Source organism: Ambystoma mexicanum, chromosome 1q (assembly GCF_040938575.1).
Source record: "Ambystoma mexicanum isolate Mex_15411 chromosome 1q, UKY_AmexF1_1, whole genome shotgun sequence".
Classification (NCBI taxonomy): Eukaryota; Metazoa; Chordata; class Amphibia; order Caudata; family Ambystomatidae; genus Ambystoma; species Ambystoma mexicanum.
This window is the reverse complement of record NC_090922.1, coordinates 182011333-182027434: the sequence shown is the minus strand read 5'-3', so window position 1 is coordinate 182027434 and position 16102 is coordinate 182011333. Positions and strand designations below refer to the sequence as shown.

Sequence of the window (16102 nt, the reverse complement as noted above, 5' to 3'; positions counted from 1 at the left end):
TTGAAGAATGGCATGGGCATTCGGCAGACTGGCGAGGATGCAGAACATCTCCAGTTATTCCCACAGGCCGTGTCTACATTTGGATATAAGGTGGCACTTGAGCACCACCTGTAAGCCAAAGCGATTGTATTGCAATACAGCATAGACATAGAGGAAGAGTACGCGCGAGGAGGGGCACCTGGCTTGTGGCTGTTTGTTTACTTGTCCACCCATTGACTGTCCATGCACGTGCCTATCCCTACGGCCATTCACACCCTCTACCTGCCTTTCCACGGACAAAACCCGGTCTCCCAAGATCTCTTGAAACGCAGGCCTGACAGTCTTATTTCTAAGCAGTCTGCTGGAAGTTAATTATTCATTGCTGCAGTGAATTCACTATTATTGCAATTAAAATATGTTGAACAAGTGTGCCTTCAGACACGCAATGCATATCTGTTTCTTGGACTGGCGTTCTCTTAAAAATAAGCATTGACAAAGCCAGCAGTTTTGTGTTGTGAACCGGCATTAGCTGGGCATGTGCAAGGCACTTATATTAAAGGCCCAGTAATCACACCATTTTACAGCTGTTGCTATCTTCTGACTAGATAGTACGATCATGGCAGGGCCTGGCAAATGCCTACACTAAAGGGAAAACAGTTGGCTTTTTGTCAATGCTTGTTTTTGGATTGATTCCAGTTGAGTATGACTTCTTGCATGATACGAGATGAATGCATTGCCTGCACACTAGCATAATCCAAGCAGGTCTGACTCGCCTCACAACCCGGATGCCCGTTAAACTAGAGATGGTTGCCACGGGGGCTGGTACGTGATCGACCTAGGCAGGCACACCCGAGCAAACGCGGCCCATACATTGATTCAACACTGCAATTACGGCGCTGCCCTAGTTTCAACGGTGCTGCCTGATTTGCATTGCTCCAGTTACCTTACATGTCTGCTGTGTGGTGCACAGTTTTGGATTAGCACCTTATTTGAATGACCGGTTACTTTCAAACTTAACACAACCTTAGGAGAAGCACGATATATATTTGTATTTTATTTGTATAATACACGGGTGAAGTGTTCTTCTAAAGCGCTGCATTTTTCATTTCTGCTTCCCGTTATTCAATGTCTTGCTGCCTTTCAACCCCACTGCTTCTGGTTTTCTCATTCCCTTCACTTTCTGCCCCAGGCTTCCTTCCCAACCTCACTTCCATTCAATATTTGTTCGTGCTCTCACGTTCTCTGGTAGCGTGACCATACCAACTTTGGAGCTTTGAGGCACACAGCAAGTGCACTGAAAACTGTACACACAGCTGTACCCATAACTCCTGTTGATCTTTTTGGGAGAGTAGTCCTAAAATTCAATTGCTCAAAACGTGTACATAAATAAACATTTTTAGCCTAAATTCTTGAATGCTTAAAATGTTCAGAGATAATGACATTGAGAAATAGAATGGAAGACCATTTTTCGGTGGGCACTATGTATTGTATAGTACTGTAGTAGTCCTTTTTATATAGCGCCTTTTCCCATTTGTTTGCCCTCAAAGAGCTTTGTGGTAGGAACGAGTCCAGGTATGGGAGCTTTTCTAAGAGTAGAGTTAATTTGGGTTTGTGCATTTGGCCTAGATTAGGGATTAGGGGGGCTGGCAAAACTCCAGTAAGCAGTCCAAGAATTCGGGCACGCGGGTGGGTGCTGAAGGTGGTCACGACAGAGCGTTACTACAGGAGACTGTGTACTCAGCTAGATCGATTTTGTCATAGGTTGTTGCTGTATTCAAATGGCAGAGGTGTTGAGGCAAGTCTGGTGTTTCAGTGCGAAGGTTATGTGACCAGCTAGACCAAATTTGTCATAGTCGTAGCTGCATTCTAGAATGTCTTGGTGGAAGGTTGTGCCTCCTGCAGGTGTCCACTGGCGTGGTGCATTTATACATACTGTAAACTCGGACAGAGCTTATCTTTGTTGTCACTATGTCTGATATACTGGCACTATGGGCAGGCTACCACTAAGTTTGTGATGATAGATAAGTTGTCCTAGAGCATCTTTTAGGTGGGACAAACATGCTACCATGGAAAAGCCAGGCTAATGGTATTCTCTGAGCGCAATAGACTGTCTTAAACAATATACAACAAAATAAATAGACCTAGCTACTATATGTCTGCCATGTTCTACAGACCAAGGTAGGCTAATCATAATAGCGATATCAAGGATACCTGCGTGTAGCTAGTGTGCGTTCCAATGGCTAACCTCAAGCAGTTGTAAGTGCAATGGGGGTTACTAACAAATATCTTGTACCGTCATGGGCAGTTGAATCTTGTAGGCGTAAGGCTCTAAGTGAACTACAAGTGTTAACTGGCATGTGCATTCCTCCAGTAGCCATGCCAGGCCACCCACATAGCAAGGCCCAGCCCCATGGCTTGTCCCTGCAGGTATTGTAGATGGGCTAAGAACAAATTGATAAGTCCTGCTCCAAGGCCCCAGAGCAGTGGCAAGCCATACCGCTGTGTTAGAGTATGGTAGGGGCACTCTCAACACATCATCTTGGTGCAGCCAGCAGTCTGTACTAAAGGACTGTAAGCGCACAGGTTCTCACTTATGACCTATTACACATTTCTTACCCCTCCAAAATGACAATTTAAGTGGATCATGTTTCATATCGCCAAATCCATCTTATTGCGTCACCATTCTTAGCCCTAAAAATCCATCTAAGGGCATTATATTTCCTAACCCCAAAATCCAAGTAAGTGCACCTCATTTGCTACCTCCAGTAATCCATCTAAGCAAGTTTTCGGAGTGCTTTGGCAAGCCCCTTTGATATTAGATAAGACAGGAGCTACTGGTACAGGTCTTCTAGGTTTTCCCCCCATGGCGTGACTGTGGACCTGAACCCAGTGCATATTTCATGACTTGGCCGTTTGTCCCAAAATCTTCCAGTGGTAATTTACAGGCTAACATCAGATTGTCAAGTGTTGTACACCGGTAACCAGAGTGCACCATCAGAGTCGAAAGAGATCCGGGGGCTGATGTGTGTGCAAGGAGTTTACTGTGGATCCTCTAGCTGGTTTGACAGCAAAACAGAAGGCAAAGCAGCCAACCGGGTTTGTATGAGCCTCAATCTGGGGACAGGTAGTGGATGTTCAAGTGAACAAGCAGGCTGTTATTTAGCTTAAGAAAACTCCACAGGCGCCACAGGTGCAAGTGAGCCTTCTAACACTCTACAATCTGTGAAAGTTGTTCACTTTTTGGTACCTTTTGGAAATGTTAGACTTTTCTTCCTGAAGTAAACCAATGAGTGTCTTGCGTGAAGTATTGGCTCTGTATGTGCCACCCACTTGGTTAGCCCTGTGCCTCACCACCTTTTTCCCCCCTTTGTCTCATATCTTCGGTTCCAGTTTTGGCCTACCAAAGGAGGTTAAGCTCTGAGCTCAAATTCAAGACTCCAGCATGGCAGCACCAGAGGCTGTTCATCCTCCTGTGTTTTTTGTTGTATTTTTTCAATCTTGTAGTCTTTTCAATCTCTGTCTCTAAAAAGTTAAATTTCCTACTGCACCTCCTCGGAGGTTCTCTGCCTTTCCTCTCCTTCCCCTCAGAAGCTCATTGTCTCTGAAACTCTGGTTCTCTCTAGGTTGGACTGTTGTAACAGCCTCTTTCTAAATCTACCTGCCTCTACTCTCCGCCCTCTGCAACTCCTCCAGAACAAGACTGAAAGACTTGTACTTGGCCTCAAGCCCTGGGATCGCATCTCTCCAGCTCTGAAATCTCTTCATTGGCTCCCAGTGGATGCAATGATTAAATTCAAAACCCTCTGCATTGTCCACAAGGTTTTGTGGCGCCTGGGTCCAAAATATCTTCAGCTATCCCTCCGCAAATACCTCCTCTCTCAAGCTCTTCGCTCCTCTACCTCTAACTCTAACTCCCTCCGGGTCAGTCGTTTATGAAAGAAATGAGCTGGGGGCATATCTCTGTCTTTGGCTGGGGCCTCCTTCTGGAACTCTGGAACAGCTTCCCTGCCACTCTGAAACTTGAGGAGAACCATTTCCGGTTCCGTCAGCACCTCAAGACCTTCCTCTTTGCTTCTGCCCTTCCTCTCCCTTGCTAATCTGTTCTCTCTCGCCACCGTGCTCCTGGCCTACCCTCTGTCTTCTGGGCCCAGGTACCTGCTCACCCTGCCATCCTCCTGCACTGCCTCCAGGCCACCCCTTGCACTGCGGTCTGTATCTGTACCCATACAGCCCCCCCTTTTTACTAATCAGACATACCCTGTCTGCTGCCTTAAACCCAGCACTTTCCACTTGCTGGCGGCACTACTACAGTTTGTTGCCTTATTATTTAATTATTTCCACCCTCCCCCCCGCCCCACTAACCCTCCTTCCATGCCCTTTTCCCCTCCCCCTCTCCCATGCACTTGCGCATTCTCAATGTCAGTGGGCCTAGTAAGATTGTTGTTTTGTTCTCCGCTGTTCCCCTCCCTTGCCTTGTTGTGCTCTGAAACGCCTGTATACGAGCGCAATATGAATAAAATATCAATATCAATTGTAGGGGCAGCATACAGGTGAATGTGAAATTCTTGTAACAAAGAAGAGGCTGCATGAAGACATGCAACCAAGTTAAGTACGGGCTATGAGAATGGAAGGTCATTGTTTTGGGTTCATCAACTCCAACATTTACGTGGATACCCTCATAAGGTCCACCTCTGAGGATGAGTCTGTTGACAAACTGATAAGAAGACCATACAACTGGCTCTGCTGAATACCTAAATACTATTCTGAAATGTTGCGTATCGGGCAGATTGCAGTTGCCTCGGCAATGCCATTCATGTTGCAAGATGGCCAATTTTTGGACACATGCCTCAAATAGTTGACCATGCTTTGTCTAAAATTGCTCCTCATCTGCACTGCGATCAGTGTCCAGCTGAATCCCACCACATTGATCCTGATACTCACTGGTTGATTGGAAACCCGGCTGAATCTTGGTCTCTTCACAGTACCTGGTATTGTGAAGGTTGATACTACTATGTCCTCAAACTATCTCCATCTGCTCTGCTGTGATGTAGCTGTGCTTTCTCTGGTGGTTGGCTAGTCATTAACACCTCTGAGAACTTCCTTGATGACTACCCCATTTTCTGGCAGTACAGCAGGGAGATAGTTTTTCAGGACCACCTTTCCATTTGAGGTATCGTACATGATGGCTGATTACCACCACAGAGTGGTTTTCCTGGCAGAACATTTCTGCATTTTAGGTACGTTTGACCATAGCGGTGCTTTTCAGGACACTAATCGCTCTTAGCAAGGTTTTATTGGATCCTGATAATCAATTTCAAAAGGGTATAATCAAATGCAAAATGTCAGTCATCACTCATAGGATCACAATACCTTACTACTGGGTGTATTCATAGTACATCATACAAATAAAAAAGGATGGTATTTTGAAGTTTTCTTTTTTCTTAGTCCTTGGGAGAGGCCTAGTGGTGGTTTTATGACACTTGCTTCAAGCTGTGTGCCTGTTGCCTTGCATGGACAGTTTGACGTTTTTATACATCATGTGAACCTGGTGTGTGCTTGTCGTATTGACATGCAGTGCTGCGAGGAGACCCCCTTTCTGAAGGCTTTCTGTGCAGTGCAGGCCTAAACAACTTCCAACTAAGCTGAGAACGTGTATGTCCTGTTCTTGGCACTACCTTCCGCGTAAGTCATGTTCTTGGTATTATCTGGCCAGTACCAAGAACCTGACATGCATTTTTTCTTTACTGCATTTACTACTAAATGCACTTGGCACTGTGGGAACATCGATACGAACTCGCAACTTGGCTGAAGCTGACATTTAGCTTTGTAGCTATACGAGAAACGTTACCATTTTTGGAGCTTGCAGGAATGCTTCAGGTCAGATTTTATCACTGACTCCTACGAGTAAAACCTACTTTTGGTTTTCAGTGTGCTCATGTTTGACATGGAAAGGGGCAAGCCTGGAAGATATTGTTTATTGTTTAAGCCAGAATAGTATATGAAATTTAAGATCTACCACAGAAACAAACCATCCCCTTGTCACAGTGATATTTTTAGATTTGTGCATCAACTAGGATTCATTCTTACAATCCTCTTTCCCAGGAATTATTCCAGATAGGCCAAAGAAATCCCTCGAAATAAGAGCGTCCTTGTCATCTACTTGATCCTGGACGGCTTTTTCCCACAGTATCTTCCATCCATCGCTCTTTGGTCACGACTTGCCTCTCCCACTCCTACGCCATCCAAGGCTGCCAGTTCCATTGTGTTTTCCAACTATTAGCAGAAACACCATCGGAGGTTTTGCCCTTGTAAGGAGCTCCCTTTGGGTCACACAAGCTAGACCCAATGTATTGTATGTAAGCATTCCTCTCTAGATGGCATTTGTACAAAAGCACGCTAGTTTATAAGCTGTTAACACAGTGTTTGGAAATGTTAAGATGCAAATGACTCTATCGACAAAAAACTCTTTCCATATCCGCTTGGAGGCTTTTATTTCATAGCTGCCAAGATGATTCCAAAGCTCAACCCCTGTCCTCTACTGGGTTTAAAGATGTTCCTGTAGCCGTTTGCCTTGATTTTCGAAACTGAAAGTAAAGCAAGAACCAGCTGCAGGTGCTAGAGGAAGACATATTTGAAGTCTACACTTTAGGATTACATGTGTCTGGTGTATTGGCCATGTAACCTCAAGCCCTGTGTACAGTTCCTGCTCCTCGTGCATCTTAGTGCAAGACCCACAAGACTTGGCAAAGTGAAGAAGCAGATATTCTAGGAGTCTGGGAGTTAAGGCAGGTAATATTTCCTTAATCATTCCTTTGTCTATTGTCCCCAACTATTGTGCCCCATCCCTCAGTCTTGCCCTTGAGTCTTAACCCTTGGTCCTCTTTTTTTACCTTTGCTACAATTCCCTTCGATCACATCTGCCTGCTTCAGTTGTTCCTAACTGTATTTCCCATTTGTCATGTTCCTGCCGTTTTATCCGCTCTATCCGACTAGTTGATAGTGTTCTTTATCGCTCACCCCTGTTGAATATCTATTGCTGTTCTCAAATGTCCATTTATATAAGCTTTTTAAAGATGCCTGGAGGCTGAAGAAGTTATAAAGGAGTGCGATTCTGCATGGCCTTTTCTTAACCTGTCACATTCTAGTCTTTTTACCTTACGGTTGAAGGGGGTATTTCTGTCTGTATGTGAGTACACTGTGATACATTCAGAAATGCCAGCACTTCTCACCCTGGATGAATCTCCCCTCACCCCTGTGTGGCCAGGGGACGGCAGATGCTACCTGATGCTGACCCTGGGGGCAACTATATGAGGGAGGACCACCTGAGGCGAGGTGGCTCTCAGGGAAACCTGATGACATTGACGGAGGAAATCCTATATCCTCCTTTTTCCTTAAAGGATGCTTCCCCAGTCGCCCCTGACATTTTGTTACCCTCGGTTCTCATCTCCGTGTAAGGATAGAGTGTCTGGCCCTGAAGTTCCCAAGAGGAAGACTATGTGGGCCACTGGAATGAGGAAGAGGCAGAGGGTGATGAGGATTACTCCCCAGGTAACCCGATGTTCATCTCATCAAGTTATCTAAAACATGACTTGCAAAACTTCGCTTCTAAAATTACTGGAAACATTAGATCAACCCCTACACATAAATTGTCAAACTCGCCATTAATATTTACTAAAGGCATTTCCTCAAAGTTTACCTGTAAAATAACACAAGTTGACTTTCCTATTTCCAATTCTGGGACCACTCCTATGAAGAAGATGAGCCCAGTAATGAAGATCACGAAAGGCAAGGAACACATTCTGGGCTCTAGTTGTTGTGAACACCTTACTGAAGGTGGGACATTTAAACCGAGATATTAGCTGAATAGAGGAACCTGCATGGAAGACGTCTGTCCACTCAGTTCTGACAGAGGGATTGCCAGCCAGAAGCGAGGTCCGTGGAGCCAACTGGATCAGAAGAGAAACTGGGGGAGAGAGACTGTCTATTCAGTCAAGCTGTGGGAACGCCAGAGTCCAGGAAGGTATGTAGCAGGCGAGCGAGACACGCAAACAGAATGGGAACCCTACGGCAGAGGTGGCGAGCCCCAGAGAAGAGACCAGATGTCTGCAGGTTGTTGGCGGTTTACCGCGGGAGAAGCTATTCCTGATGCATTAACCCGGTGAGTCCACCAGAGGGAAGAGGGGACAACGGGGCATGCAAAAAATGGTTTCCGAAAGGAAACTGAAGTAAAAGTAATGAATGAAAAAGAACAAAAAGTGCCATTTAACTTAAAGAAACCGAATCAAAGTCAAGTCAAGTGACTGACAAAGTTGCAAGTGTATGCATTTATTCAAACAATGGTGCTGAAAGGAAACGAAAGCAAATGAACTGAATGAAACGGAACAAAATGTGACAAATAATTTAAAGGAATCGAATAGTGCCATAACAAGAGACTGTAAGTTTGCAAGTGTGTGCAGTGCGAGTATAGGAAGGCCTGGCAGGAGAGTATACCAGGCAGCCCATACGTCACATAAATATACATCTGAAAGAAAGCCATGGCAGGAGATAAACCAGGCATTACTAGTCACAGTTTGAAAAAGCATGAGAACAAGTGTATAAGAACAAGTGGTTTACCTACAAACTATGCCCTGGTAGGAAAGTATGCCAGGCATTGGCAAAGTAGAGGTGTTTATAAAAAAGGCAAGCCCGAGCAAGGGGACATTTCAGGCAAAGGTCAAATTGGGCAATGTTATATGAGAGAATCCTGACAAAGATATAACATTAGATGACCAAGGGGTGTGAATAAAACATATCCCGGAGTAATAGAAAGCCTGGCAGTAGATTACACAAAGCAATACCTTGTACACTCATTCTATTAATGTAAAGGAACTCCAGAACTGCTATTAAGTGAAGAGAAATCCAGGGAAGGGAATTACCTTCTGCTGCTGTGAGATAATTTACCTGGAACCTTTGTGTTGGAGTTAAACTTTTTTTATTTATTTTTTAAAAACATTTATACACTTCAAGGCTAAAGACAGTTCCCTTTCCCTTCAGAGTTGATTTTAGAATGTGAGGGTCAGAATAGTACTTTGGAAACAGGACTTGTAGTTTTGGACATTCGGACAAAGGACCAACACATTTGTTTGGTTTTGATGGGGGGAAAATACCCCTTGCAGCAGGGACAGAGAGGCACTTTCCAATCCAGTTTGTTTAATAAAGTCTTTGGCAAAAACATGAATCGACTGTGTCCGAGCTTAATTCCTGACCCTTCACAACACTTACTGGCCTCTTCCTGTCACTGTCACATTGATGGGTAGCAGAGAGATGTGCCCATCCTCTGTGCACTGGCCCTTGTCTGGTGTGATCACCTCTGGGGTGCAAGAGAGGTCCGGGAGGCATGCATATTTATTCCAGGACCTCTCTGTGAAGCTAATCGCCTTTTGTAGCAGCAAATAGAAGGCGAGGGCAAGTTCCATGTGCACTCATTTCTTTGATTGGATTCGTTTTGCTGTAATCTGATTTGCCAAGGATGGTAACATTGTCAGTTCCATGCTTTTGGTCAAATACAGAGTTGTGAAGAGTGTTGGTGGGCGTGGGGGCTGGTGGGGAGGGCTGTGTACGCACAACGTTCTTAAGAATGATTTTCAGTTACTGTCAGAAATCTTAGACGTAAGCATCTAAACATGTTTTTCATTCTCTCCACCCCTCTCTCCTTCGCCTTTATTGTTTGTTTGCACAGGTCTCCAGTCACATACAAGTCCTAGCGCGGAGGAAGTCGCGGGACATCCAGTCTAAGCTGAAGGTGAGTGTGAAATTCAGCAGCCCTTGCTTAGCTTGGCTTTGCTTGTGCCCTCTCTGTGCCTCTGTATCCTCCTACCACACTAAACTACTCTGAGGGGATATGCTTTAGGAATCTTCACTTCTACCATGGCTTGCCTGAAGTGAGGGCTGCCAAAGTGGATGTGACGGTTGCCCATGGGGAACAGCAAGAGGACAGATCAGGATACTCAGGCCAGTGGATGGGAGGTTGATTCCAAGTCTCTTTCTTGGGCACATGCACATTATCAATTGGTCGCGTCTGATTCTTTAAAATGAATCAGAATAAGTACTGCTATAGCTGCCAGCCAGCTGATAAACATATAACATAGAAGTTACTTAGTGGGAATTCTGGTTTATATCCAATGTCTGCTACCAAATGGAGATCAACGTTAGGGATTTCAATTGGGGCAGAAGGGGACCACATTCAGCCGTCCCAGAACCTTTTTGGTATTTGACCATCACGCTTCACTTTCTGGCATTTATGTTGGGTCGTTTTGCTTCTGTTCACACAGGGAGAAGGCCGAGCATCAGATCCCCAGATGTTCAACCACTATAAGGTAGGGGAGGGCGTATGGCGATTTGATCCCCCAGAGCAGTCTGTTGCATTTTTTTTTCATCAATTATTTAGGTCACTCGTGGCCATTGTGCAAAAAACGTCAGACCTAGAATTCGAGACTGAGAAATGAATGCAGCAACTATAACTTGTTAGTGACAGACTGTGACGGTAGGAAGGAGAGATGCTGGTGATTGTTAGAGTGGAGGCACACCGTTTCTAGAGTTCCAGCACTGGGAGAGCAGAATTGGGGCTGGGGGGAGGGGGGTTCGAGGAATTCAAAATTAAGTTTTGACATACCAGGACTGTGTTGTAAAAGGGTCCTTCAAATCAGGGCTTGGGCGCTTTGTCTGAGCTGCGTGTCGTTCACAGTAAAACAGTAGCAGAGACGGCTGAATACATAGGTGCTTTGGAAGTCGTGAGCAATCAGTAGTCAAATTGCAATGGATGCTCTAATTTAGGATGGGGTGGTCCCAGAACAATGGTAGTATAGAGGTTGCTGCATAGTAGAAAGTTAGATGTATGCTGTTGATGACATGCTGCTTTTACTGAAGACACCTTACCATGCACCCCACTTTTGCAGTGGGACGCAATAAGGCTAACCTGAAGACATAGCCATTCTTGTTTCCCTGATCATACCTGGCAGGGTCTTACCTCTTGCCGTTTCCTTCCCAGCACGCTCCTGGGCTACCACCCGTCCTCCTTGGTTCTCTCTCTTCCAGGGTGCTGTCTCCTGCTGCGCTGTGCGGAAAGTGCTGCTTTGCTTTGTGTCGATGAGAGATTGGCGTGTGGAAGCACCATCTCTCGTTGGTCACCCTGTTGTTACTTCGACTCACTGGGGCTTTCTTATTGGCATGCTGCTGCTTTGGCTGGAGCCTGGGACTCCCAGACTCACCTGTCCTTAGGGCTATTTCTTCACCACTAAAGAGACTGGCCGTTCAATCAGAATCATGCTTACTGCAGCCTTGCTTTTTTTCCCCTGGTATTTCCCTGTCCCCTCTTATTACCTTGCACTACCTCCTTTCACACGTCTACGTTCTCTACCTCTTTCTCTCGAATTTCCACAGCATATTTATCCTTGTATGTTTCACCACCCCTTCACTCTGTTCGCTTCCTTCCTGATGGGACACCCCTTCATCTTTCCCCTCTAAATATTCTTGTACTTTTTCTCTACTACTTCACTTTTTTTCCATTCTTCAAAGACGAAACTAAGTGTCTTGTTTTAGAAAAATTAGGCAGTAGGGTGTCCTGACTTCAGCCTGTACCTTAGAGAGTTAACATCCATAACCAGTACTCCTATTTCCCATCCCCTTTCCTCCATACGTGTGGTATATTGTCCCCGCGAAGGGAACTGGACCAGAGCAGCGTTGATTAAAAAGGAAAATTGCTTGAGCCGCATGCACATATGTGACAACACCCCTGACACAGAACCGTCTACACACATGCTCCCTATACACTGGTCCTTTTCTTTGCTCAGCCGTGGCATAAGCATCAGGAATCCGTCATGCTCTTCCACCTCAAACCTTTTTCTCATCTTTATCTCTGTGCTTCTATGCTCTGGAGCCCTAGGTTCAGCCTCTGTATTGCCTGTGTTAAGCAATGTTCCTGTCTGGACACACATAGGTCACTAAAGTAGAGACTTGAAAGATGGGACGATACCTTTCACTGGCTCGGACCAGGAGAACGTCCATTTTGTGAGCAGCAAGAGGGTGAGTACCAGTCTTCCTCTTTTTTTTTTTCAGAAGCCCCAGCCAGTGATTTTCTCCACTGTTCAGCGATGGAGGAGATCAGGGAGCCTTTACGTGCACAAGTCACAGTATAGTGCACTCCTGTCTGAGGTGGATGTGGACGGCCTATAGGTGTGCTTCCACCCATCAACCTAATACTGGGGAAATCAATGAAGTACCGTGTCGGCAGGCTATCGCCGGCCTAGAGGCAGCTGAAGGGCTGGGGTAATTACCCAAACCTCATTTGGATGGCCTTCACGGGCCCATCTATAAACCCCCTAAATCTGTAAGCAATCCAACAGACCTCAAAGTCTGGGAACAGAACTGGAAACCCAGCACCTTCCGGACCAGTGACACAGACCACTCCTCAAGCTGCTTTAAACGTGCCTGCTGTGGAAATTGCTTCGCTGTGCAGCAGCTCTCTCTACTTGCCACTGACACACCCTGCCCTCAAGGTTCTGCACATGCCAAGGAAAATAGTGGAGAAAGGCAAACCTTCTGACTTGAGGATCCAGAGAAAGGTGGAGGGAACTTTTAGCAAAGCACTTGGGCCATGCAATCTGCAAAGAAAAAACAAAAACTCACAAGTCGGCTTTGAGGAGGATGAAGTGGGTACTGAGCCTCTCATATTGGGAAACTCTCATTGAGGGACGGAGGGAGGGAGCAGCAAGGGATTTGCTTACATGTGTTGGCACAGGCTTTTTGTTGCTCTTCTGAATGCTCCAGACTGGACGCAACCACCATGCTTGGACCCGTTAGGACCTTACTCCATGTTGTAGCACCCTCCGGTGTCATAAGGGATGGCAGCATGATCAGAACGTATAATACACAGGCACTCGCTTCGGAATCAATTACAACATCCAGTGCGAGCTCCTCCTAAGGACAACAGCAGACTCTCTTCTGAAAGTTAAGAGTTCATATGAGTTCCGGCTGTGGAGTAGTTCTTTTGGAGGTCATGCCAATGGCTCCACAGCCAGCACCTCCACTGCAACACCATCCTCCACACAAGTAACTGGCTTCCACCTGCACAGCCACCAGTGCCACTATTTCCACCTTCTGCAGTCGCCCCGGTTGCCACCATCTCCCAAACCCCAAACGGTCTTCTCTGCCATGCAAGGTGCCACCCTCCACCTCAATATGATCCATGATGAATTTCTTGAACCTGCCTTTTTCTGGAGCCCCTGCAGGCTGAGTCTGGGATATTGTCGGAAGTCCTTTAAGGCTTATCACACAGAATGCCTCTGCTACTCAGTGCCCTCAAGCGACCAAGAGGGTATTCTAGACCCTCCCAACGGTACAACATCCTTTCATCGCGGGACGTTTTTTAGCAGGGTTTTTTAGATTTTTTAATAAAACCCATCGACTTCTTTTTTTTAGGGGGTTAGAAACTTATATATATGGGATGTGGGTGTTTGGGAATAGACAAAACTGAAAAGGAATGGGAGTTGGGGGGGCAAAAATAATGGTAAAAAAAATTCAATGGGTCTTTTTGATAAAAAGATTTGCAGTAAAAAACCCACGAGAAAACATCCCGCAATGAAATTACATGGAACCCTCCCAACACTGTACAGTGAATAAGCAGCTGGGCACCAAGTTAAGGGCACCAGTAGAGGAGAAGGTTTGCCTCATTAATCATCCATTGCCACTATCAGCAGTGGCCTTTCTAGCTCTGGGTCAAGGGCTAATCCTCAATGACTAGCACATCCTCAGCATTGTTAGCACACCCAGGAAAGATATTAGGTGCTAGGCAGTTTTGGCAGATACTGCTTGGCACTTACGACTCCTCACTTGAGAGAGGCCAACAGCGATACTATTCTGGCCGATTGCAATGACTGTATCTGGCAAGAATGATTTCTTCCAAGACTGGGAGGACAAGTTTGCTTCAGGAACAGTCGAGGCACAACCACTAGCCTAGGAAATGTTGTTCTTTATTTTTGTTTTGTTTTATTATTGTTGGGTCTTATCATACACTAATACATTAAAAGTCAACAAGAAAACAGTGTTCATGAACTAATTTAACAATATATAATGTTAAAGCAGAATAGTTTAACTTTCCAACTCCTCCCCTCATTTATCAAACAACATGTGTAATTTATTGAAAACGAAAAAAAAAGACCACTTCTCTTAGGGTATCTGTGCTCTTCCAAACTGTGTATCATTCCAAGTTCGTTTCAAGGAATACATTCCAAATGTCATCAACGGTTTTGCCCTTCTTCTGTATTCTCATTGCCACTCTCTCATTGTTGCAAAGTGAGTACATATCCTGTAACCACATATATTTAGTTGGAAAGCCTGCTGACTTCCAATTTCTCAAAATGATCCTTTTTGCGACCATGGAAGCTCTCAAAATCCAAGTTACCCGATGATAAGACAAGTCCTCCTGATCAGTGTCCTCTCCCAGAATCAAAGTTCCAAAGTCATATTCTCTGTCAACTCCTAGGACTGTATTCATTATCATTGTTACATCAGCCCAAAACGATCTCACTTTGTAATAATCGCATACCATGTGTACAAGTGATCGTTTTGAATGTCTACATACCCAACAGGCATCTGATTGGCTCAATCCCTGCTTGCACATCCTTTCACGAGTCCAAAAAACCCTGATCAGCAACTTCACTTGCCGGGCCCTTTCTCCCACATTTATTGACACGCAAGGAATATATCTGCAAAGCGCATCCCATCTTGACTCTGTCATCTCCTCTTGACCAGGTTTCTAGAAGCTTTGTGTTCCCCATTACAGCACTAGTCATAATTGTGTACATTGCCAATGCCATGTGGTCCTGATCCCCAAAATTAACAATGGAATCCGCCAGGTCTGGTTTTAAAACTGTCACCATTGGCACTGCTAACCTTAGGAACCTATATTGTCCATATGTGCAGCCTTCAAGGCCATACCTAAGCTTCAAATCATGGAATGAGAGCGATGACCCCTCTTCAAAAAGGTCCGTAATCTTTTTCGCTCCTCTCAAATTCCAATTTGACCAAAATATGACTTTGTTTTTATGTTTTATCGAAGGATTCAACCATATCGATCCAGAACCCATTCCATTTGGGTCCTTATTCAGGGACACCACTATGTCTCTCCAGCAGGACTGCAAGAATTCAGTCAGAATAGACTTCTCACTCCACTCTTTACTTGTGGTGGATAGTAAAGCCGAGGGATCCAACGAACGGTTCCCTCAGGAATGGGCGCAAATGTCGAGACATAAAAGCCAAATGGTATCTATTAACATTTGGAACACTCAGACCACCTCTTTCACATTGTAGCTGTAGCTTCCAAAGTTTAAGTCTGGGTGGTCTGTGTTCCCAGAAAAAAGACTGAATCATGCAGTCTAATTTTTTCATCATGGATTTGCATGTCTGGTATGGGATCATACTCTCAATATAGTTGATTCGTGGCAAGCTGCCATTTTCAATGTGTTCACTTTACCCCCCTATGATAGTTTGACAGCATCTCAACGCGGTCTGTGCCTCGAACATTTTTCCACTACCAATTTCAGATTAACATCCATCATTTGACTCATTTAGCTGGTCAGCCAGATCCCAGATATTTCATTTTCAAGGCACACCATTTGAAACCAAGGTCAGTTAAAATTGTGCTGTTGCAAAAATGTGAACGCGGTAGAGCCTCAGACATGAGCCAGTTGATTTTATAATTTGAAACCCTGCCAAACTCCTCACTTATGTCCATCAATGCAGGAACAGACACCATTAAGTCCTGCAATACCAAGAGGAAATCATCGGCATATAACCACAGCTTCTGCATCACTCCATAAACGTTTATTCCACATATTCTTTCCTCCGATCTAATGGTTGCAGCCAATGGCTCTAAGACAGGACAAAGAGCATTGGCGAGAGCGGGCTGCCTTGGTGAGCCCCTCAATGTAAGTCACATTTTGTGGACCCAGTACTGTTGGTTAATACCTCCACCATCGGGTCTTCATATAACATCCTTACCCAACTCATTTAATACGGTCCAAAATTCATCCTCTATAATGTTCGAAACAAACATTCCCAACCGACTCTGTCAAAGGCTTTCTCTGCA

The 16102-nt window shown here is 45.1% G+C and overlaps 1 protein-coding gene across 5 annotated transcripts in view; it reads left to right on the top strand.

Annotated features, from left to right (window-relative positions):
• LOC138526347 (transcriptional enhancer factor TEF-1-like) overlaps positions 1–16102 on the top strand; it is a 261859-nt gene that overhangs the window by 148966 nt on the left and 96791 nt on the right. For 3 of the 5 annotated variants that reach the window (XM_069636988.1, XM_069636996.1, XM_069637003.1), the window contains exons 4-5: positions 9698–9760; positions 10290–10334. In XM_069636988.1, coding sequence (XP_069493089.1) covers positions 9698–9760; positions 10290–10334 — 108 coding nt within the window. The remainder of the gene's footprint in view (positions 1–9697; positions 9761–10289; positions 10335–16102) is intronic. The other 2 variants (XM_069637018.1, XM_069637012.1) reach the window with 1 other exon arrangement.